At 46.4% G+C, this 25,096-nt stretch overlaps 1 protein-coding gene across 2 annotated transcripts in view; it reads left to right on the forward strand.

Moving 5' to 3' along the window:
* Nucleotides 1–11,097: 11,097 nt before the first annotated feature.
* The window catches only part of Rgs3 (regulator of G protein signaling 3), a 120,865-nt gene continuing 106,866 nt past the window's right edge, over nucleotides 11,098–25,096 (forward strand). For both annotated transcript variants that reach the window (XM_029539783.1, XM_021200059.2), the window contains exon 1: nucleotides 11,098–11,256. In XM_029539783.1, coding sequence (XP_029395643.1) covers nucleotides 11,178–11,256 — 79 coding nt within the window. In that variant the 5' untranslated portion in view covers nucleotides 11,098–11,177. The remainder of the gene's footprint in view (nucleotides 11,257–25,096) is intronic.

Here is a 25,096-nt window from a genome sequence, read left to right on the forward strand (position 1 = left end):
AGGTAGGTAGGTGGTAGGTAGGTAGGTAGGTAGGTGGTAGGTAGGTAGGTAGGTAGGTGGTAGGTAGGTAGGTAGTAGGTAGGTAGGTAGGTAGGTAGTAGGTAGGTAGGTAGGTAGGTGGTAGGTAGGTAGGTAGGTAGGTGGTAGGTAGGTAGGTAGGTAGGTGGTAGGTAGGTAGGTAGGTAGGTAGGTGTCTGTGAGTTCAAGGTCAGCTTAGTCTACATAGTGAGTTCCAGCCCAGCCAGGGGCTATATACTGAGACCCTGTCTCAAAACAGAAAGCAAAACAAAACAACCCCCCCCCCCAACACTCTCCTCCCAAGAACAATAACAACAAAACCTGAGGTTCCTTCTATCCTTCTGCACTTACTTCTGATGAGGAGTCTGACGTCACTCTCATCTCTGCCCATCTACACATGGACTTTACTTAGCGATCTGCTTCCGAGACTTCCCCCACATCGCCAGCCTCAGGCATCTTATGCGGCTCTGGCAGAGGCCTCTTCACAGATCTTTGTTTAGGACCCATTGAGATTTTTGGATTTGAGAGCTTATAGTTTCTTCAAATTTGGAAAAATACAGCCCACTGCCTCCCGCTTCCTTCAGGGTGCAGTGCGCATGTGCACACAGGGCCGCACATTTGTGTGCCTTCCTGGGGGTCAATCTCCAGGGCAGTTTCTCCGGTGCTGACATGTTGGTTTTGAGGCAGGGTCTCTCAGTTGGCTTGGGACAACCCAGTAGGCTATAATGGCTGGCCCAGGAGCTCCGGCATTCACCAGTCTCCATGCCCCCCACAGCAAGATTGCACGTGCACGGTACCACGCCCAGTTCCATATGGAGTTCTGGGATGGAGCCCGGTTCTCACGCTAACTCGGTGAGCACAGTACTGATGGCCACTGAATGGACTTTTTTTTGGTCTCCAAGTTCATTAATCTGCAGTGCACTACTAACCTCATCCTGTGCAGTTTTCTCTCATCTCAGACATCGTGCTTCCCCCTCAGATAGCCAATATTTCACTTGACTGTTTCTTGGTGAGACAAAATGACTTCTAAGGAACAAAGCTTTATTTGGCTCACAAGTTCAGCGCTTCTGTCTGTGGTTACCTGGTCTGTGTTTCTGGGCCTGGGTGGTAAGGGGATGTGCATCGTGGAGGAAGCCGGTGAGAGAGGAAAGATGGTCACTTCACAGCAGCCAGAGAGAGACAGAAAGAGAGAGACAGAGACAGAGAGAGACAGAGAGATAGAGACTGATAGAGAATGAGGGAGAGAGGGAGGGAGGGAGGGAGGGAGAGAGAGAGGGAGAGAGAGAGAGAGAGAGAGAGAGAGAGAGAGAGAGAGTAAGGAGGTAGCTCAAATCAAGACACGCCCTTCAAAGGAAGGCACCTGTAGCCTGCTTCCTCCAACCAGGCCCCACCTCCCAATGGCTCATTCAGAAAGCACGCATCAATGGGTCAACCCACTGAGGGAGTTAGAGCCTTCCTGACTGAGTCCCCTCCAATAGCACTATTAGCTGGGCACCATGCCTTCAGCAATAAGCCCTTGGGGCCATTTTATATCCAAACAATAACACTGTTAAAGTGCTTCTCGGGCATATAAAATATAGTTATGCTGGCTATTTTAATGTCTTTGTCTACAAAGTCTACCAGTTGTATTCTTCCTCGGGTTCATTTCTATTGATTGATGTTCTTTCTTGCCGTGGGTCATATTTCCTGCTTCTTTGCATGCCTGGTGGCTTTTCACTGGACTTCAGACATGACTATTACCTGGCTGGATGCTAGATTACTTTTGTATTCCTATAAATAATCTTGAGCTTTTTCCTGGGATGCTGTTACATTACAAAGAAACAGTTTGATCTTTTTGGGTCTCGCTGTTACGCTTTTTTAGATGGGGCCAGAATTGCACTGAATGTAGAGCACAAATGCATCAAGTCCCTTCTGGGTAAGCTTCAAAAACTGTTCCCTGTGACTCCCCGAGGCATTCCTTTGTCATCCTGGGTACTTTCTTCATCTCCAGGATGCATTGGTATTAGCAGAAAGGTGGGGTAGGGCCCTTGACAGGTCTGGAGTGCTTTCTCTCTTTGTGTGGGCACCTCCTTTCTCTTACCCATGAACTCTAGCTACTTTGGCCTCCCAAATGCTAATTCAGGAGTTTTTACCTGTCTGTCCCTTTTGGAAAACCTCCTCTAGCAGTAGACTGATCTGGTCATAGGGTCATAGGACTCACCCTAGTCTCATATCCTGAAAACTATTCTTTCTTTGTTTCTCTTTGCTCCTCCCCCCCTCTCTTATCATTCTCTTCCTTCCTTCCTTCCTTCCTTCCTTCCTTCCTTCCTTCCTTCCTTCCTTTCTTCTTTCCTTCCTTCCTTCCTTCCTTTCTTCCTTCCTCCCTCCCTTCCTTCCTTTTTCCTGGTCACTTCAGATAAAAGGGAAAAATCCAGTCCCTGCTATTTCACTTTGGCCAGAAGCAGAAATCTACAATGCTCTTTAGGCTTGGAACTCTCTGGAACACAAGACTATGGCAAGCCAATGGTTCTTTATCAGACCAGGAAAAGGGGTGCTTCTCCAAGGGCTGAAAGGGCTTCCAACTCAAGTACAAGGATAGAGCAGTTTGAGGGCAGTATCTTTCTTCCTGGATCTTATCAAAACTTTGGCCTCAGGTTAGTTGTTTCACTGTCCCTTGGCGGTGCAGGCTTAGTGCTTTTTGTGGCGAAGCTGTACCTCTCAGCTCACATGTGATGTCATCATTTTGGGGGGTGGGTGGGTGGGTGGGGTGGCTTGATTTCTCCTTAAATGCTGTTTTGTGTATTTAGGTCACCAAAAACTTCTCCACTGGAGGCAAATGACAGTTCCTCCAGTGCATTTACAGCGCCCCCCCCCCCCCCAGCATTTGCAGCTGTAGACAGCACTACTCCTAAGACACTGTGTTCCACTTTGAAGATGAAGTGCAGACACACTCTTAAAAAGCAGGTCCTCCATTTCAAGGGTGAGCAAAACACCACTTAGCCAAGCATTCCGTCTGGTTAAATTTAGAACAAGAGAGGGAGAAAAGAAAGAGTTCAGAATATTCTCTGACACTGAGCCCGGGGTATTTTTCCTTTTAGAGTGACTTGGGCCCATTTTCATTCATGTGGACCGGTTGCTGCTCAGTATTATACTCTGGGATGGAAGGTCAACAATGACTGCCTTGTTGCCGAATCCAGCAGGTCCTTCTCAGTTATTAACCTACTTGACCTCTCAAAGGCATTTGATGTGAACGGTTCTCTTCAGCACATTCCCTGGCTTTTCTTCTCCCTCCCCTCGTCTTTCTGTTCCTGTCCCTCAGCCGGTGCGTCTCATGGTTAGACCCTGAACCTTCTTCTCACGTGGAACATTATCTTCAGAATTTTTAAAATCTATGCCTCTGGCTTTCCTGGGAATTCTTAAACTGGTGTTTCTAGCCTAAGCATTTCTTCTGAGAGCCGGCCCAGAAAGTTCAGTTGCTCACCTGCTACCTTCGCGTGGACCCTACAGAGCTAACCCACCCTTAGCGGCCTCCTCCTGGCTAGTTTTATGTCACCTTGGCATACGCTAGACTCATCTGAAAGGAGGGAACCTCCAAACTGAGCGAAGGCTTCCGTAAGCTCCTGTAAGGCAGTTTCTTAATTACTGATTGATGAGCCATGGCTGAGCCCACTGTGGGTGGAGCCACCCCTGGACTGATCATGGTCCTGGGTTCTATGAGAAAGCAGGCTGAGCAAGCCACGAGGAGCAGGCAGGTAAGCAGCACTGCTCCTGCTCCTCTGTGGCCTCCATGTCAGCTCCTGGCTCTATCCTGCCCTGACTTATGTGGAAGCAGAAGCCAAATTAACCCTTTCCTCCCCAAATTGCTTTGGTCATGGTGTGTACCACAGCAAGATTAACCCTGACTAGGACAATCTTATAGAATCCCGTTCTCCTCGGTTCAGATCTCCTTGGCAGGCACGACGTTTCTGTAAAGGATACCCCTGCACATTTTGTTTCTGAAGCCAGAATTCCTTGCACTCAATCTTCCTTTTCGGCCAGCAAGTTCTGCCAATGATACCCCTGCCGTTCTTTTGGGAGCACTGTTGTCTGTGTTAGCCTGGTGAAGACTTCCTTAGAGCACACTCTGTTCCCATCCCTCATGCCATCTCCTCTCATGGCTCCCTTCTGCCAACTCTAGCCACAAAGGCCTGTGTGAAGGTGGATGAAAGCTTCGTCCTGCTCAAGTCTTTCCGCGACCACCCTGTGCTCTTAGGGTCTAAAACCCATGCCTATCCCCCTTTGTTCTGTTTCATGGAGCTGGAGATCAAACTAGGGCTGCATGTCTGCTAGGTAAGTGCTCTGCCACTGAGCTATACCCCAGGCCTCTGTGTTCCTTACAGTCAAGGGTGAGGTCTCATAGGATCTGTTTAACCTGCCGTATGTCGCCCCTCCCTCCCACTCTAAACTCATTGGCTTTCTCAGTTTGTGATACATCTGCTATCTTATGGCCTTTATACACTTTGTTCCTTTTGCCTGTAACCCCCTCCATCACCACCATTGCTCTACCCGATCACCCTCCACGTCACTTCCTTCGGAAATTCTTTTCTGATTGTTTTTATCAACTCGGCCTGCCAAGGATAAATGAGGTATTACTCTCTGTTCCCAAATGTCACTCTTGTTTTCTCTGGGGTAACACTCATCTGATATCCTATAATTGCTATATTCCCAGTGTCCAGCGACAAACACTGGTTGCTTTAAGTAATTGTTTGCTTGTTTTGTTTTTTGTTTTTTTTTGTTGTTTTGAGGTTTTGTTTGTTTTGTTTTGTTTTTCGAGACAAGGTTTCTCTGTGCAGCTCTGATTGTCCTGGAACTGGATCTGTAGACCATACAGATCTTGAACTCAAAGATCTACCTGTCTGTCCCTCCGAGTGCTGGGATCAGAGGCATATGCCACCACGCCCTGCTTTTTCTTTTCTTTCTTTCTTTTTTTAAGATACATTTTCACTATGTAGGCCAGGCTGCCCTCAAACTTGCAATCTTCCTGCTTTAGCCTCCGTAGTGCTGGGATTACAGGTATGCGCTACCACACCCAGCTGATGCATTGAAAACTGTTGAGACAGCCTTCTGTATGTAGCCCAGGCTGGCCTTGAACTCACTACGTAGCTGAGGATAACTTTGAATTCCTAATGTTTCTGCTTCACACTCCTTGAATTGAATTTTACTGTGCTAGCAGTCATGGAGATCACAGACCTACTAGTCTATTCTGGTTGAGCAACAGAAGTTGATGTGAAAGATGGCTTTTTTTTTTTTTTTTTTTTTTTTTTTAAGATTTATTTATTTATTTTATGTGTACGAGCACACTGTAGCTGTCTTCAGGTACACCAGAAAAGGGCATTGGATCTCATTACAGTTGTTTGTGAGCCACCATGTGGTTGCTGGGAATTGAACTCAGGACTTCAGGAAGAACAGCTGGTGCTCTTAACGGCTGACCCTCTCTCCAGCCTGAAAGATGGCTTTTTAAAGTGGATCTCTTGCTGGAAGCTGGCTCCTTATTTTTCACTGTTCATTTACTGGCTTAGAACCTGACTCAGGTGACAACTCTGCACCTTAGCTGCTTCAAATATCAATATAGGCTTCCTGAAGGCAAATGGGATCAGATGACTTTAGTTTTTTTGTTTCTTTTTTTTTTGAACCTAATATTTTATGAATTAGTTAGATTTCTTATAAAATTATAATTCACTTTCTTTGGTGCATTTGTCTCATTCCTCTTTATTGGTTTGTAAGTTTTTGTTGTTAATATTGGCCATATATTTCACAAATATTTTTTTCTTTTTTCCTTTTAATTCAGGATCGAGCCTGGGGCTACATATGTTAGGCAAGTGCTCTGCCGCTGAGCTGTATCGCTAGACCTTAACTCGTTTTTCAGTTAGACATATGTGTACCTTTTCCAGTGGCAATAGAAAAATATTTACTTGCTTGAGAGAGCCTGTTATACTATGTAGCCCCAGACTGGCCTCGAACTTATAGTTCTCCTGCCTCAGCCACTTGAGTGCTGGTGATCCCAGACTTGTACCATGGCCAGAAAAGCTACTTATTTGCCTTTATTCTTATCTAACCATTTGCAAATGTACAATCCATTCTTAGTTCACCTGTTGCATGCAGACTGGCCAACAGCCAGGTCTGGCTTCTTAGGAAGTAGTTTGCTAAGCCCTGAGTAATACACTCATTGAATTCAAACTATCTTTGCTTTCCTGGAAGAAATACCACTTGACCATGAACAAGTCGTTGGCTTTGGCGTGTGTACACTTAGGGTTTTTGCATTTACATATTTGTCAGACAGGGTGGGTTTGCAGAGACTGCAAACTAATAGTGTGGCACAGATGTATTATTTTATTTAGCCTATAGCCTATTTTAATAAGCTGTCAATATTTAAAAAAAATATGGAAATAGTACCATAAAAATGGATGTACTTACTAAGGAATGTATTAAAACTGGGAGCATCTGGCCCAGTTTTATCACCTTTTATAGATTTTCTGTATGGTGTATTTTCTATTTCATTAATTTCTGTCTTTATTTTACTCTTTATGTGTATCGGTGCTTTCACTGCATGTATGTTAAGTGTACCATGCATTTGTCTTGTGCGTATAGAGTTCAGAAGAGAACATCAGATCACTTGAGACTGGAGTTACAGCCAGTTATGAGTCACTTTGAGGGTCCCTGGGGCCTTTGGACCACTGAGTCAGCTCTCTGCCCTTATTTTATCTTTACCTTTGGTTGGTTGGCAGCTTTCTCCTGCTAAGATTATTTGGCTTTTGCTTTTGTTTATTTCTAAGCACTGACAATCTTCCAGTCCACCCCCCCTTCTCATGTGCTCGCTCTCCTTCTTCTTCTCCTCCTTTTTTTTTCTTTTCTTTCTTTCTTTTTTTTTTGTTTGTTCTGAAACAGTTTAAAATACATTGGAACCTTCTGTTTCTTGAAGGTTTCTTTAGAATGGGCCTTTAAAGCTATTTATGCCTTCTAGAATTTTGCAAGTAGAAGTTTGCTTCTGTTTCTTCTATTCTTTCTGGCTGATGACCTAGTAAATATTACCGACCTGGATGTGAGCAGGAACATCTGTCAGATCTGTAGTCAGACACCTAGACGTTTCCCAGTTTTGTGTCCTAAATGTTGCCTACTTCCCCCAGATGTTTGAACTTATAAATTGATACAAAAAGGCTGGGTTTATGCTGGGGGCGAGAGAGATGGCTCTCTACTTTGCTGCTGTTACAGAGGATCTGGGTTCCATGAACCACAACCATTAGTAACTCTAGCTCTAGGGCAACAGTTCTCTACCTGTGGATTGAGATCCTTTTGGGAGGTCAATGGACCCTTTCACAGGGGTCACCTAAGACACCCACTATTGGAAAACACAGATATTTACATTATGGTTCATAACAGTAGCGAAAGTACACTTATGAAGTAGCAATGCAATGATTTTGTGGTCGGGGTCACCATAACATGGCGAACTGTATAAAAGGGTTGCAGCATTAGGAAGGTTGGGAACCATACTGCTCTATGGGCTCCAATGCCTTCTTCCAGCTTCCGTGGGCATGAGGCATACAAATGGTGCAGATGCACACACGCAGGCAGAAACGCATCCACATAAAGTAAATGAATCTTTTAAAAAAGGTTTCACTGTTTTTTGTTTTTAAAGAGATGGTGTCTCATGCCCAGGCTGGCTTTGAAATGGCTATGCAGCTAGGGACAACCTCAAACTTCTTGTCTTGCTTCCATCTTCTAGGTGATCAACACAGTACCCAGTTTCTATGGTGCTGAGGACTGAGTCCAGCAGTCTGTGCATACTAACTGAGCCACAGCACCCCTAGGCCATGTGCACACCAAGCCAACAGTCTACTAACTGAGCCACAGCACCCCTAGGCCTTGTGCACGTCAAGCCAACAGTCTATTAACTGAGCCACAGCACCCCTAGGCCATGTGCACGCCAAGCCAACAGTCTACTAACTGAGCCACAGTACCCCTAGGCCATGTGCATACCAGGCCAACAGTCTATTATATGTATATAAATAATTAAGAAGTTACCATCATATCGTAGCTATCTTTTTCTTTCTTTCCTTATTTATTTGTACTTTTGCAGGGGTTTCTGTGTATGGGTCTTTTCAAAAAACCAGACATTAATTTTTATTGTCTAGGTCTGTTTTTTCCTTTGAACTTTATCTGTTATCTCCTTTGCATCTGATTCAGACTTACCAGGGTACTTCTACCCTTTTTTTTTTTTTTTTTGAATGAATCTACTTTGTTGTTTTATAAATAAAGTATTTTTCTTAGGATTTTGATTCTAATCCACTGTCCTGTTCCTGGCGTGGCATTATTGAAATATTACTTAACATTTGGTAGTCCGTCCTAGCTTCTTTTTCCATCACTGTGATTAAAGCATCCTGACAAAGTCATGTTAGGGGAGAAGGGCCTCTCTCTCTCTCACAGTTCCCGTCACAGTCCATCACTGGGGGCGGGGGGGGGGAGGGCGAGCACTCACAGTGGCTGGAGACTGTGGGTCACGTGGCTTCCACAGTCAAGCAGCAGAGAGCAAGATCACTGGTGCTTGGTCCTTCTCCTTCTTACTCACTCTGGGCCTGGCCAACAAAACAGTGCGGCCCACTCTCAGGGTGGGTGTCCTCACCTTCGTTACCCCAACCAACAGCTTCTCACCGAGACTCCTGTCCCAAGAGGTTCCAAAACTGGCCATGTTTACAACTAAAATGAGCCATCATGGTAGTCCAAGCATTATTATTATTATTTATTGTTATTATTATTAATAATTATTATTGTAAATATTTTGGTTATTGGACAAGAAGATAAGTTACTTTGTCAGTGAGAGAATGTTCCCAAATTAATCTTTTTAGCCTCTTTTTTCTAAACTGAAACCTTTCTGATCCCTACAAAGCCAGACAATAATCAATCTGTTCCTATTTTTTTTATTTTTATTTTTATTTTTTATTTTTTTAAATTTATTTATTTATTATATTTAAGTACACTGTAGCTGTCTTCAGACACTCCAGAAGAGGGCGTCAGATCTTGTTACAGATGGTTGTGAGCCACCATGTGGTTGCTGGGATTTGAACTCTGGACCTTCGGAAGAGCAGTCTGGTGCTCTTACCTACTGAGCCACCTCACCAGCCCCCAATCTGTTCCTATTAATATGCCATAGTGGCATATTGAAGTGAGTTTTGTATACACATGTATGGTATAAATGTGTGCCCTTGCGCATCAGGAGCATGTGTAGTATGTGTCTGCGTGTGTGTGCACACATGTATCACACATATGGAGTGTGCATATTTATATGAGGTGTATGATGCATTTTGTATAGCTCTCACTGGGACTGAACCCTCCTTGCAGGTGGCATAGCTAATGTCTGCTCTGCTCCTGCAGGTCTGCGGCCCTTTGGAACTCAGTCCCTTGTTTACATCCTTCCTTTGACGCTAGAGCTGTCCATTTTCTCTGGCTGGATGGAGAGGCCACGTCAGGATACTTTCTTGTCCAAAAAAGATGCCTGCACCCAGACTTACCCACCTAGGAGGAGGATCAGGCATGCCCAAGTGCAGGATGCAGGTAAATCCATCCGCCAGTGGGTTAGGGCCAGGAGGGTGGGCTGCTCCTGCTAAGGGCAGTGCTTGTGGCTCAGGTGGGTGTGGTGGAAGTGAAGGCCAAGACAGGGCTTCACAAAATACCAGGATTCAAATAATCCAATGAACTTTATGGTATGTGGCTCATTTGCACTTGACCATGTATAACTAACCTCAGAAATAGAGTTCTCCAGTTTCTGCTCCACTCTCCCCACCCCACCTCACTCTCCTGGCCAGCTGAACTTATGGTACCCAATTTCTTGTCCTCATAAAGGCAGGTCTGCTGTCCATCCCTGCTTTTGGCCATGGGGCATGTGTGGAGGTCATGGAAGAACAAAAGGGTAATGGGATTTGGGGGCAGATAAACTTGAGTTTAAATTTCAGCTCTGCCTGTTTCAAGCTCTGCAGATCTTGGGCAAGCTGCCTTCCCTTTCTGCCTGCTGGTCTGATTTCTTCCTGGCAAATAGGAGCTAATAGTTTTTTAGGCTTACTGTGAAGTCTAAATGACATGTGTGAATTGCTCAGCCAGGCTCCTGGCACTTTGTATACATTTTTACATCCCCCTCACCCCCATCTCGTGTGGCTCACAGAACCACAAAAATTCACTGGCAACGAAGTCAGGGGACCAGCAATAAACTCTAACACTTCCCATTTTTAGGTTTACATGAGACCAACAGCTTTCTTTCCCACGGTGGCAGTAAGACTTGCAGAGCAGATGTCTTGGTGTGAAGCTGCTCCCTCGGAGGTGTCTCATGAATGTTTGCCGACAAATCCATGCAAGGATTGACCTTCCTTCTATCTGCCTTCCCGTGCCAGGTTGGGAAGATTGAAAGGCCCTACCCTGCTCTATGTCTGCAGATGGTGAGGCTTGCTTGCTCTTCTGTCTGATGGTGCCAGGCTGCAGATGGGGAGCCCCGAGGCTGTACGGAGCAAGCTGCTCCTCTCTGGATCTGTGCCAGGCTGCTCTCACGCTCGAGAGAGCAATCCAGGCTGCAGCCTGGCGCTGAGCGGTCTGTCTATGTGTAGTTTCATGTTCCAGGATCTCATGCCCTCATGGGCCCACTCCGGAGGGCGGACACTCTTTAGTGCTAGGTTGGTTTGGCGATTACAGGTCTGAGCTTCAAAGCCGGTTACAAACCTTACTAATTGCAGTCTGGGGGAGCTGGTCGAGCAGGCCAAGCTTCCTCAAGTGGGCAAGTCAGGCTGCAGGGCCATAGTGGGGTTGACATTTGCAGTTCGAGGTGCAGCTGCTGGAGCTAGGGTTCCTGCGGGATCACCAGAGGAAGGAGCCACCTCCGGTGGCTGGTGGCAGTCCTCCCAGCTCCTGGAGCCCACGCCTCCCCGGATCTGGCCCGCGTCAGCCAAGTCAGGTGGAAATCTCCCCATTCAAACCAGCGCGGGCCAATCAGGGACTGGCGCGCCCGGCCGTTCCAACGCGCGGAGCGGCCGGGCCCCGGATCCCGCCCGCCCGGGAGACGCAGGCGAGGTGCAGAAAGGCTGAGCCTGCTGCCTGGGTTACCTGCACCCACATAACCACCGCCTGGGGACAGGCCCTCTTGTCCCGGCCGCCACAGGGACGCCATGGAGCGCTCCCTGCACCGCGTCTCCCTCGGGAGCCGGCGCGCCCACCCGAACTTGTCCTTCTATCTCACCACCTTTGGTAAGTGCCTCTTGGCCAGGCTGCCGATGGACTGTTTCCTTGGAATCGGAGCCAGAAAGGCAAGCCCCCACGGTAGCAGGGAGGCTGCGAGCAGGTGCTCTTTCCGTTTGGACACCCTCTCTGGCCCCTTCCTCCAGGCTCAGCAAGTCGATGGACACCACCTGCTGCCCGGCCGCTGCTGCCAGCTGCAGTTGGTTCTGCCTCACTTGGCCGGAATAATCATGCCCCAGTTCATCTTTCAGAGAGGCCTGCCTTGTAACCACAGAGCTCCCCATTAGCCAGCGCTCAGGTTAAATCAGGGTCTAGTTTACTCTGTCAGTTTCCTTTGGCTCAGGGACTGAAGGGAAGGGTTAGCTCAGGTCCCCTTTGGAGGCTGTATGTAACTTCTCTCGTTGGATATCTAACCCATAGTCAGTGTGGATGGGGGTAGTCTTCTCCAAGACAGATCTAAGGAGAGTATAAAGGCTGAGGGGGAACAGAAAGGGGCAGTAGGCCTTATAAGCCCCGAAGTTGCAGACTCTGTCCCTCCAAATCTCAGCCAGCCAGCAGCTTTCCCAAAGGACTGTGCCAACCCCGCCTTCCAAGGAATTACAGTAAGAATCGTACCCCTTCCCCAGAACACAGCTCTTCATTTTCTCCTTGTCAGGAGGGGCTTGTTCCTCTTCTGTCAAGTGAGATGAGCTGAGAGGAGGCTCTCTAGCCCGTGGTGGGGGCTTGATGCCTGACTGTGAGCCTTCCCACCAATGCTGTTCTAACTCCTATACAATGTCTTTATGAAGTTGGAGTGGTTACCCAGCTTTCAAAGGCAGAGCACACACGGAATGAGACCCTCAAGAAGGGTCCATGTCTTCTCTGCTCTCCAGGTTATCCCAGCAAGGCACATTTGGCTCTTCACAGCTTGAGCCCCATCTGGCCCCAGGAGCAGAGGGAGCAATGGAAACACAGTGGGTTGATTCCTAGAGACGGGCTGCAGCTCGGCAGCCTGGACCTCACCTGTCTTGGTGCTGGGCGATCTAAAAGAGAAATTCACTAGCCACCACGTTGGTTGAGCGCTCACTGGTGCATGACCTGTGTCCAGGGTGTCACCTGCATTGTTTCATTTAATGTTCCCAAATCCTACAAGCCAAACCTTTTAATTCCAGAGGGACAACAAGGCTCTCCAAGACAAGGGAGCTTTCCTGATGAGAGAGGGTCAGGGAGCATCACCTTTTCCAGGTCCTTGTTCAAGAGTTTAGAAGCCATTTACTTTATGTTCTCAGTGCCTAGTCTTAACAAAGTCCACATGGCTCTGCGCATACAGCTCTGTAAAACAGCCCTCTCACTGCTGGCGCGACGTGAATGTTTCTTTGCGCTTACTCTTTTTCCAGACTGGAGCAGGGGAGGGTCCAGTCCCAGCAGGGCGCGGCTCCTTCAGCCTGGCTAAGGCTTCCAGTTGGGCATGATGGCTATCAAGTGAATCAGCTGTTTGAACCTGTGACTGTCACCTGAGTGTGCAGGAGTCCAGCAGGAACTGGGGAGAGAGGGGAGCCGCCTGCTCTTTCTGTGCAGCTTGCTCTGGGATATATATATATATATATATATATATATATATATATATATATATATTGGTTTTTCCAAGACAGGGTTTCTCTGTGTAGTCCTGGCTGTCCTGGAACTCACTCTGTAGACCAGGCTCTGGCCTCGAACTCAGAAATCCGCCTACCTCTGCCTCCCGAGTGCTGGGATTAAAGGCGTGCGCCACCACCACCCGGCTGCTCTGGGATATTTTTTAACACTAGTTTGAAGGATTGAAAAATGTTTCCTGCAATAGTTTTGTCTCTTGGGGCGCCATTTGCTAGGGCGACCTTATTGCTGGCTGCTAATTGTCACTGGACACTAAATGCTCTGTGCTCAGGTTCATGGCGATTCCTGTTTGTGGTTACCAAACCAGACCCGGAGCATTTTTGGACTTTTAGTTGTTGTGGTGGTGGTGATGATGGGGATTGAACCCAGGGCCCCAACACTAGGCAAATGTTCTACTCCACTGGGCCCTTGAAAACACACAGGTTCCCAGGATTCATCCCCAGAGACTGTGATTTAATAGCTATGAGTGGATCCTGAGACTCTGACCTTAAAACGTCCTAGAGGAATTTTGAACATGATCCAGACTTGGAAGCTATGGATTCCAGGTCGGGTTTTGCAGCCAATGTAGGTACCATTTGATGCAGATCTCTTTGCTAACTTTCTCAGTTCCTTGGCCTTTCCCCCAACACTCTCTGGCCCCTTCAACAGTGGGCCTTACCTTGGAGGAGCCCGGTAGCGATGCTGCAGACATTTAACGGAGGTGGAAGCACAAAGAGAAAAAAATATTTCCATCAGAATTCCCTACAGAAAGAGTCTCTCTCTGTCTCTCTCTGTCTCTGTCTCTGTCTCTCTCTCTCTCACACACACAGAGTGGGGGTCCTGAGCACACCTACTATTTCCCAAGGAAGGCAGGTCCAAGTAACATTCGCTGGCTGCCTCATTGCCTCTGAGGCCCTTAGCCGACTTGAAGGGAAGGCGCATACAAGCTGAGGCCAAGAACCAGCTAGTCCTTCTTTAGAGTGATTTGGTGTAATTTGAAGAAGTGTTAGCATGTGTTTGTGACTGTATCTTCCAGGGTCACACCTCTTATTTTGATTGGGGTATTTGTTAATTCTTTGGTAAACATTCTACAGAGCTATAACTCATAATGTACACAGTTCACTCATTGGAAATGTACAACTTTATGGTTTCGAGTATATTTACAAAGCTATACTACTATTACTATGGCCAGTTTAGGGTATTTTCATCACCCTAGAAATAAACACTGTACCTTTTAGCTTCTTGTTTTCCATCCCTGGCCCTCCATTCTTCCCAACCCCCACCAATCACTACTGTGTTTTCTGATTCAATACATATGCCTTGTTGAGGGGATTTTATGTAAATGGAAGTATGTATGTGTATTTCTATGAATGTCTCCTTTTACCATGTTTTCAAGGAATGCTCATGTTGTAGCACATAGCAGTACTTCATTTAAAAATAGTTTTTGCATTTATGTGTGTGTGTGTGTGTGTGTATACACATGTGTCATAGCACAAGTGTGGAGGTCTGAGGACAACTTGTAGAAGTTGGTTTCCTAGTTCCATCGTGTACTTCTTGGGCATGGCACATAAGCTTATGACACTGAGATGGTGATATGACACAGAGGTAAGATCATTGCTGGCCTTGCTGGCCACCAGCTTAGCCAAAAAAAGAACCTCAATAAGACTTAACAACACTCGGGAGGCAGAGGCAGAGAGGCAGAGAGAGAGGCAGAGAGGCAGAGAGGCAGAGAGGCAGAGAGGCAGAGAGGCAGAGAGGCAGAGAGGCAGAGAGGCAGAGAAGCAGAGAGAGAGAGAGAGAGGCAGAGGCAGAGGCAGAGGCAGAGAGGCAGAGAGGCAGAGAGGCAGAGAGGCAGAGAGGCAGAGAGGCAGNGAGGCAGAGAGGCAGAGAGGCAGAGAGGCAGAGAGGCAGAGAGGCAGAGAGGCAGAGAGGCAGAGAGGCAGAGAAGCAGAGAGAGAGAGGCAGAGAGAGGCAGAGAGGCAGAGACAAGAAGGCAGATCTCTGTGAATTTGAGGCCAGCCTGGTCTACAGAGCGAGTTCTAGGACATCCAGGACTATATAGAGAGATCCTGTCTTAAACAAACACAACATAACACATCACAGCATAACAGAATACATCATGGAACCACAATAATAAATGTAAACTCCAGGTTTGGCGAGAGACTCTGTCTCAAGGCAATGAGACAGGGAACAATAAAAGAGGGCACCTTAACATCCTCCTTTGGCCTTTGCATGTGCACACACAGGTGCACACGTGTATATACCACACACACGTTGTTGTTGTTACTGTTGTTGTTGTGTGTTTTAAGGAAGCAGCCATAGAAATGTTTTATTTCTGGACCTTCTGGTTTGCTTCAGAGTTTCCTACTTTGTCATCATCACAGACTCGATTACTGACTGTAGCTTTGTAATAACATTTTGGAATCTCAAAGTACAAATCCTTTGATTTTATTCTTCACTGTTATTTTGGTTGTTCTATGTTCATGGTACTTGTAGATGCATTTTAGGTACAATTATTTTATATTGAAAACTCCCGATTCACAAAAATGTCGGGTATGTACAGAAAGTCTTGAAAGGAAACCAAGGTTTTAGCTTGCCCCATAAGCCATATCAGCAACCTGCCTGGGTTGTCTCCGAACAAGTCACCGGTCTCTTTGTGGTCTCCAGCATCCTGGAAACCGCAAACGGTTAGGAGAGGGCACAGGTTGCCTTTCCTCCGGGGTATCTGGGCTGGGAGATGATGGACAGTCAGTGCGTGTGCTCTGAAGGCTGAGCGTAGCTGTGGGCATGGCTGAGACCACCCATCTCTCTTTAGAGATGTCACTGCCACTGAACCTGAACCCGACAGCTGTGGGAACAGTCCCGAGGCAGGCTCAGTGCAGCGGCATGCCTGGAGCCGGGCTCATCAGCGGGAAGCGTGCCTCTGAAGATAAAGAGGACCGTGAGGGACAGCACACATTTGTTGGCCTGTTCTTTCTTTTTCCATGTTTGTTGTGGTAGCAGTATTAGCTAGGGCCCTGCACACACACCCCCCTCCACTACCTCTCTTTGAAACCACAGAGAAAATGAATCCAGTTTCATACTGAGAATGAAACTCAGGACAGAAGCCCACCAGCTGCTCCCTGTGTTGGGCAGAACAAGGTCGGGCTCTGTACTGGAGGTCTTTGAGGTGACCCTGCCAACTGCTGTCAGCCCTTTTTTCCAGCCCTGTTGCCCTGAGCCTGGCAGACTCACTAGACTTGGCCCTGGAAGCCCATCCATTTCTCCAGAGCACATAATTCACTGGGCACTGGTTGTTTGCCTGTCATTTGTAGCCCATCTGCCTGGGAGGATCGAGAAATTCCTCAGTGTTGCTAGCTCCTCGCTCTTTTTCAGTTCTTCCCTGTATGTCCTTTCCCAGCCTTCCTTACTATGGTGTGTGGCACACATGCATAAAAACGTCCCTAGATTTATATAAAATACCTGTATGGACACACACACACACACACACACACACACACACACACACACACACACTGGAGCTCAGGCAAGCACCTGGCTTTCACATGTGTGCCATCGATCCAAACTTTGTTCCTCACACGTGGCCAGCACATATTTTTAATTAAGATAAGCTATTACTACATTATATCTCTTAGGCAGGCCTCAAATGGACAGTCCTCTTGCCTCTGCCTCCTGCATACTGGGATTACATACAGGTACCCCTGAGCCCAGTTTTGGTGATGTTTTCATTGTTTATTTCATGGTTTGGTCAGAGACCGTCCTCTGCGTCCTTCAATTCTTTGCAATTCATTGGATTTGCTTGCTCACCCAGCGGAGCATCAGGTATCAAGAGAGCCCTGCGTGTCCTTGGCGGGACTCTTGCAGTCGGCGGGGTGCAATCCTCTCCCCGTGTATCAGCTCTGATCAGCCTTGCTCACCGTGTTGCCCCGGTGCTCTGGGTCTCTGTTATTTTCTCTATCTGTTTGTTCTACCAGCTACCAAGAGAAGGATGTCGATTCCTCCTGTAGATTATTAAACTTGCCATCCTCTTGCCATCAACACGGCCAGCCTTTCCTTTATGCATTTTGAAGTTAAGAATATATCGTTGTATGTAGAAACGTTTACTATAAGGTTTTCAGCTGTTACAAGCCTTCTCTTTATTTCTAGTCGGGGTACAGTCTGCATTTCCTGGCACTGACATAGCCCCCAGGTCCAGCCTGTGCCTGGCCTGCCCTTCTGCTGTCCTTCGTCTTTCCAACCTGGGTCTTCGCTCTTCAGGCGCTCAGGGTCTACCGCCAAAAGGCGGGCGTGGAGGCGTCATCTTTTCTCCTCGTTCAGAGCTTACAAAAAAATGTCTTTTCATTTGCCGGTCAGGTGCTAGCAGCCCAGGCTAGCAATTCATTTTATGGACAGTGTCTCACTGTGTTGCCCCAGTTGGGTGCCAACTTGCTACACACCCCAGGCCGAGCTTGAACTTAACGACAGGTGCGCGCCGCATGCCTGGCTCTTGGGATCACCTTGAGTCACTGTTAGGGACTGAGATTATTTGAAACTGAGCCGCCGTTCTGTGAGGATCTGTGCCTGGTTACGGCTCGCCCTGTTCCAAAGGAGTAGCCCTTTAGGTTCTCTTTGATCCCCTGAATTTTGGTCTCCTCATCATCAGAGTCCAGAGACACCCCAGGAGAAAAATCAGTCTGGGAAAAACATCAGGCTCCCACAGCCTTGCATTTGCCACCCACACCCCATATTCTGTGCATCTCATTTCAGCTCCACGAGGATGCTTTAAAATATTTTTACCTGGCTTTTCTAGATTCCCTTATTGTGTCTCTTGGTGAGTCTGTCACCCCCCACCCCCAAACTAAAGTCTCTGGTGGATTTTTTTTCTCATTTTTTGACATAATAAAAATCTTCACATTTATTTGTTTGAATGTGTGTGTGTGTGTGTGTGTGTGTGTGTGTGTGTGTGTGTACATACTCTAGCATACATCTGGAGATCAGGAAGTAACTTGTGAGAGTCAGTTCTCTCCCTCTACCATGTGCGTTTCCCATGTCAGACTCGAGCTTCAGTTTTGACAGCAAGTGCTTTATCCACTGAATCACCATTCTGGCCCCAGAGATTTTTTTTTTTTAATTTGTTGTTTACTTTATGTACATGTGTGTGTGCTTGCATGAGTTTATGTGTACCATGTGTATGTATGTGGTTGTGGAGGTCAGAAGAGGGCGTGGGATCCCTTGGAACTGGAGTTACAGGAAGATGTAAGCACCCTGATGTGGGTGCTGGGACTGAACCTGGGTCCTCTGAAAGAGCAGTAAGCAGTCTGAGCTACTGAGCTACGTCTCCAAGCCTCTCCTCAAAATGTTTTCTCTATGTCTCTTTTCTTCTCCCTCCCTCCCTGGTCATGTCAGTGGGATGCTGTTGTGCACTGGGTACTTCACATGAGGGTAGGAAGTGTGCTACTCTGACAGTTCCCACTGTACCTGGAGGAGCCCAGTCACTCCAGGGCTTACGGACTCCAGAATCCACACTTTGTTCATGGCTCCATGCTTTCGTCTTGTGTTTTCTGCACTAAATTTGTTCTTCTGGAAAGTGTTATCTGATCACTTTTAAAAATACCTCAGATGTAAAACTTAATGAAAATAAATTATGAATTTCATTGTGTGGTGTGAAGTTGTAAGAATGTACATAAGAGATAACCATCACTATAGAATAACTACAGACAAAGAGTGGTAATGTAGGGGCTGGAGAGATGGCTCAGTGGTTAAGAACGCAAGCTATTCTTCCAGAGGTCCCGAGTTTGATTCTCAGCAGCCACATGGCTACTCGAAATGAGAGCGGATCTGGCACCCTGACCAGACATGCAGGCCGAATACTAATGCACTTAAAAATAAACAAAATTTAAAAAAAAAAAAAGATTGTGTGAAACTGATAAGGATATTGAGTAGTTCATAAAGCGTTGTAGACATTTTCAGACTAAAACTGTATGACTTTTATATATGACTTAAAAATAATTATAATCTCAGTGTGGTAGTGTACACTTTTAATCCCAGCACTTGGGAAGAGAGGCAGGTGGATCTTTGAGTTTGAGACCAGCTTAATCTACAAAAGTGAGTTCCAGGAGAGCTAGAACTACATAAAAGAAAGAAAGAAAGAAAGAAAGAAAGAAAGAAAGAAAGAAAGAAAGAAAGAAAGAAAGAAAGAAAGAGAGAAAGAGAGAAAGAGAGAAAGAAAGGAAGGAGGGAAGGGAGAAAGAGAGAAAGAAAGAAAAGAAAAGATATTATAGTAAGGTGAAAAGGGAAAAAATCACAAAAGGCAAAATAACATGAATTTTCTACATATAATAGCAGTGTGTACACATGGGCATGGTAGAAAACCATTTGCGGTGAGGAAAAAACATTGTCCTGGGGTTAATGAGGACAGTTCTACACTTTGTAGTTTAAGCAGGAAGTTACAATTTTTGATCAACTTTTTTTTTTTTTTTGCACGTTCATGTGTATGTGTGTGTGCGTGTGAATGTGTGCATGTGTGTTCGTGTGTGTGTGTGTGTGTGTGTGTGTGTGCATGTGTGTAGGCTCCAATTTGACATTGGTTGCCTTCCTCGGTTGAAGAGAGGCAAGGTCTTTAGCTGAACCGAATGCTTGGCCCCTCCAGCTAGCCAGCCGGCCAGGGGAAATTCTGTCTCTGCCTCCCGAGCGCTGAGGTTTCAGGCGGCAGCCATGCCTGCCTGGATTTTTATGTGGACTCTGGGAATCAGAACTCTGGCTCTCATACGTGGTGCTCTGTCTGCAGAGCCATCGCCTCAGCTCCTCTGTGGGCTCTCGGGAGAGGGAGGGGGAAGAAGGGAGGGGCTGAGGGAGGGAGGGGGACTGGGAGGAGGAGGGGTGGGCTGTGATCAGGATGTAAAGTGAATAAAAAAAAGAAAGAAAGAAAAACAAGAAACTCAAAGACCTCAAAATACAAAAAGTCTTCCATTCTTAGATATAATAGTATTTCTTAACACTGTGGGTTTTATTTTCTTTCTTTCAGTTCTTAAAACTGAAAAATGGCCTCAGAATTGAGATCAGACTTAATTGCCCTAATTGTGGAGACAATTTATCCCAGTGTTTATTAGCTAAACTGAACAACTTCTATCTGGCCATGTCTGGGAGCCGGGAGTTTGGAATCGCTGAGAGGAATGGTTTTTCTCAGGGTTTCTCACAGGGCCGGACGCCAAGACTGTGTTATCTGAAGGTATTACAGGAGGCAGTCACGTGGTTCTCGGCAGGCGGCCTCTCAAGTCGGGAGGGAGGCTTCTGTCTTTCCTCACTTTCCTCTTCATGGGGCTGCTTGAGTTTGCCCAGGCCACCGGTAGGCAGCCGGCCGCCTCCTGAGCGAGCCTCGCAGTTGTGACCCTGAGCAGGAGCCCCAGGAAAGGACCGAGAGCCGATTTAAGATGGACACAGGGTTTTCCGAGAGTTTGAAAAAAAAAATGAATTTTTAATGTTATTGTGTGTGTGCATTTATGGAGAGAGAGAGAGAGAGAGAGAGAGAGAGAGAGAGAGAGAGAGAGACAGAGACAGAGACAGGCAGAGAGGCAGAGAGAATCTGTATGCCTCAGCACATGTATAAAGGTCAGAGGACGATTTTCAGGAGCCGCTCTCTCCTTTCACTGTGGGTTTTGGTGATCGAACTGTGTCATTGGCACTTGGTGAGCACTTTTACCCACAGAGCCACGCTGATGGCCATCTGGTAGGCATATTGATAATTTATTTACTTACTTATGCGTATGTTTTTTTCTAAGATGTTTTTATTTTTAAAATCATGTGTAAAGTGTTAGGTTCCATTATGAAGTTTTTAACATAAATTTTATTTTGTCGATTCTCCAGCCCTCCCTTGCCCTCCATCCCCAGCCACGTGGATTCTATGACCTGCCCCACCCCTCCTCTTCTGTCCTTTCTATGGTACTTGTTCTAGTTTCATGGCCTATATCCACACACATGCTCACATATATATTCACACACGTACACATGCACACATGTGTGCATGCATATGCATGCAACACACACACACACACACACACACACACGCACGCACGCACACGAGCGCTGAAAGCCAGCTGTGTGTGATAAGGAGCTTGTCTTTCTGAGTCTTATTTGCAGCACCCTGTGGAGCGGTTCCCTGATCCACCCATTCGCTTGCAATTTTCATAATTTCATTTTTTTCTGGCTGAGCACAGTTGTACTGTGCACACGTGCCATGTGTTCATTATCTGTGCCTCTCCTGGTGGACAGCTAGGCTGATTTCATCTCCTTGCTATTGTGAATATGGCAACACAAGCAGGTCTGCAAGTGTGTCTGCTGTAGGAAGTAGGTCCTTTGTCAGAAGCCTCTGTGCTGGTTTCTATAACCGATGTCCTACCCCACACCCCACTGCAGTGAATAAAAGCCCCTCTTACATCTCCGCCCACATTGTTTAGCTTCTTTTTTCTTTTTCTCTTTTTCTTCTTCTTTTCTTTTCTTTCTTTCTTTATTTTTTTCGAGACAGGGTTTCTCTGTGTAGTCCTGGCTCTCCAGGAACTCACTCTGTAGACCACGCTGGCCTCAAACTTAGAAATCCGCCTGCCTCTGCCTCCCAAGTGCTGGGATTAAAGGCATACACCACCACTGCCCAGTGGCTTCTTTTTTCTTACTGTAGTCTTTCTCTTTTAGATTGATTCATTTTCTCACGGGCTAGCTTTACGAGTACCTGTGTGTAATGCATTCTGACTACTGTCCCTTCCTCCCACCCTATCAGTCTGTCTCTACCATCCCTGGCCTTCTCCCAGGCTCAGAACTTTTGGTTTGGGGACCCATCTCACTTAACCAGGGCCATCTGTGTGACCATTGGATTGGAACTGTCCACTGCAGCCTGGGGTGGGGGTGGGGGTCACCAATGGGCACAGTCTAAGGTGATGACTTCCTATATTCCCAAATCTATCAATAACAAGTGGTTTTTCAATGAAGGGGTCCCCTGAACCCCTCTTCCGTTCGTGCTTGCCTGCTGTGGGCCCAGGCTGTGTAGCTCTGGTGCTGGCATCCGCAGCTACTGTGAGGTCAGAATCATAGTGATCGTGTATTGCCCAGAAGGTGGCATCTCACGGACCTCCTCCCTCCCTGGTTTCCTGCTCTTGTTTTCTTTCCACTTTGTCTTCTGAAATGTTCTATGAGCCTTAGAAATGGCGGTGTTCAAGGTTGGTTCTTTGTCTTCTTGACAGCAATTGTGTGTGAGGTGAAGTGGAGTCTCAAAGTTTTAATTTTCATTTCTCCAATGGCTAGGGTCGTTGAACACTTTCAAAAAATATTTATGGGCCATTTGTGTTTCTTCTTTTGAGAATTCTCAGTTTATTCCATTAGTCCACTAATTGATTAGCAGGGGTTTTTTTCCTATTTAATTTTTGTAGTTCTTCGTATATTCTAGATGAATAAACGATTTGAGCAAGCACTTTCCCAAAGACAATATACTAACAGTGAGTAGCACTGGAAAAGAGCCCGGTGATGTTAGCTATTAGAGAAGTGCCAACCAGAACCCAGTGAGAGCTGCTCCTGGTGCTACAGTCTGGCTACCTAAGAGGCTGAGTTAGGAGGACAGCGAGCTCAAGACACATCTGAGCTACCCGATGAATCCAGACCTAGCAAGCAGAAATAGCAAGCGTGATTCAGTGAGACCTTGTTCCCGAGAGAGGGCTTGGATGTAGCTTAGCATTAAGCACAGCCAGTGTGAGCCCCGGCCTTTGATCTCTCGCAACAGTTAATACATATATTATTCATTATTTGGGAATAAATTCCTCACAGCCTAAGGCCAAGCAAGTCAGAATGAGTAAACAAAATAAAACAGGGGACAAACAATTGAACAAATCCCCACAACGAGGTGTATTGATCAGGATGTGACTAAAGAGATAAATAATAAATACTGAGAGAATGAGAAATTTGAATACTTGTCCACGGTTAGCAAGCATGTAAAAGGCATGCCACTTGGGAAGGGAGTTCAGCACTTTTTTCGTTCTTGTTTTTATTTTTTTAAAGACTGAGTTATCATTTGACCTAACGATTCCTCTCCTAGTTATATATCTGAGAGGAATGAAAACATGCTTACAAATAAGTGTGGGGCTTATATGTTGGGCACAAGAAGCCTAGTACATAAATGCTCACAGTAGCAATACTACAGTAACTTCAAAATGGAAACAACCCAAATACTTACCACAAAGTGAAAAGATAAAGAAAACCTAGTCTATCCACATAGTGGAACATTACTGGGTCATAAAAGGTCTGGTGTATTGATACATGCATATTACAACATACATAAATCTTGGAAACATATGGCAAGTACAAAGAAACCAATCATAAGAGCACACACACTGTCAGAGTTTATGTATATGAACTATATCACAACAGGCAAATCCACTGAAGCAGAGAGAGTAATTGACGATGGGCAGGGCCTGGGGAAGAAGGCAATTGAGAGTGATTCCTGATGAGTTTGGGATTTCTTCCAAGAGAGGGAAAAATGATTTAAAGAGGTAGTAGTGTTTGGCTGCCCAATTCCATGAAGCATGTTGGAGAGTGACGTGTTACATATATAGCTTGGCCACACAATTCCATGAAGAACCAACTTAGCTATTTAAAAGAAAGAAAGAAAGAAAGAAAGAAAGAAAGAAAGAAAGAAAGAAAGAAAGAAAGGAAGGAAGGAAGGAAGAAAGAAATGCCTATTATATCCTAGTCACTTCTGCTATATTCAATTAGAAGTAACCAAGTCCGCTCTACAGTGGAAAAGATGAACTGGTCTCTACTTTATAAACTTAGGTGTGTATGTGTGTGGCCATGTGCATGTGAGAGCAGGTGGCTCTAGACGCCAGAAGAAGGTGGCCAGTGCCCTTGGAGTTGCTTGCAATTGTGAGCTGATTTTCATGGATCCTCTGTAAGAGCCAGACGTGCCTTTCACCACCCAGCCATCTCTCCATTTCTAGCTTCCACTTCTTGATGAGAGGGAACATCAATGACCCTGTAGACAAATGTTGAGCCAACCACCATGGATGCCCTGGGTCTGATGGCCCCCATGTCAACCACTTACTGATCCTGTAGCCTGGATGTTCAACTTTTAGCCTTCATTTAACTTGACTATTAGTGGGGATTCAACATAGTAACTATTCTATGGCGTTACCATGAGGAATCCAAGCAATTAGAAACATTTAGTGAAGTTCTGAGTACCCTGTGGACATCCCGCCAGCATTGGCTGCCTTCCTTCCCTCCCCGTGGCTCTGACACCGAGGTGTCTTGTTGTGGTCTCTGGGAGGTTGGATCTGAGCCCTGCAGGATGGATCGCTTTGCCAGCCATGCGGCCTAGCCAAGGTTGGATATTGAGGGCGTTAGTCAGAGATTGTAATTCACTGGCTTTCCAGGAAGAGCCGAGAATCCCTCCCGAATGACCCACAGTCACTGAACTCATCCAGGAGACCTGACAGTGAGTTTATGAGTTTGTGCTGAGCAGGCTGACAGGACTTCTCTGGCTGGAGCTGTGTTTCTGGAAGGAAAAGCAGCTTGGGGCATCATCACGTCAGCATCAGATTTCACAGGAAGCAGAGAGTCACGCAAAGGGAGTGGACCAATCCAACTTTTATCTCCACTCAGGAACCCTGCTGTTTGTGTCTCAGCTCTCCTGCCGGGCACTACCCCCCTCCTCCCCCCCCCACCCCCCAGTCAGAAGGGAGTTGGATGAACCTGAAGGGAATTCAAGATTCTTCCTCTTTTCAGTCCCACACTGGAGTTTGCCAGGGTTAAGGACCAAGAGCTGTGTAGCTTCCAGGCTTTGATACCTGCCTGTCTTTATCAGAGGACAGAAAGAGAGCTGTCCAACATCCCTCATCCTCTCTGAGTCTGGACCAGTGCTCCTGAATGGATCAGGTGGCTGACACAGGCAGGGAGCTAGGAGCTGGCTAGGCTCCTTCCAACCATCCCCTTTTGTACAGACAGTCCTCACACCTGGAGGGTGAATCTGTAAATGCCAATAGTTGGCTGATGTGTACGGACATTGTTCTTCCTGTGGCTTTTTTTCCCTTTTCTTTTCTTTTCTTTTCTTTTCTTTTCTTTTCTTTTCTTTTCTTTTCTTTTCTTTCCTTTTTTGTTTTTTGTTTTTTGTTTTTTTGAGACAGGTTTTCTCTATATAGCCCTGGCTGTCCTGGAACTCACTCTGTAGACCAGGCTGGCCTGGAACTCAGAAATCTGCCTGCCTCTGCCTCCCAAGTGCTGGGAT

Source organism: Mus pahari, chromosome 6 (genome assembly GCF_900095145.1).
Source record: "Mus pahari chromosome 6, PAHARI_EIJ_v1.1, whole genome shotgun sequence".
Classification (NCBI taxonomy): Eukaryota; Metazoa; Chordata; class Mammalia; order Rodentia; family Muridae; genus Mus; species Mus pahari.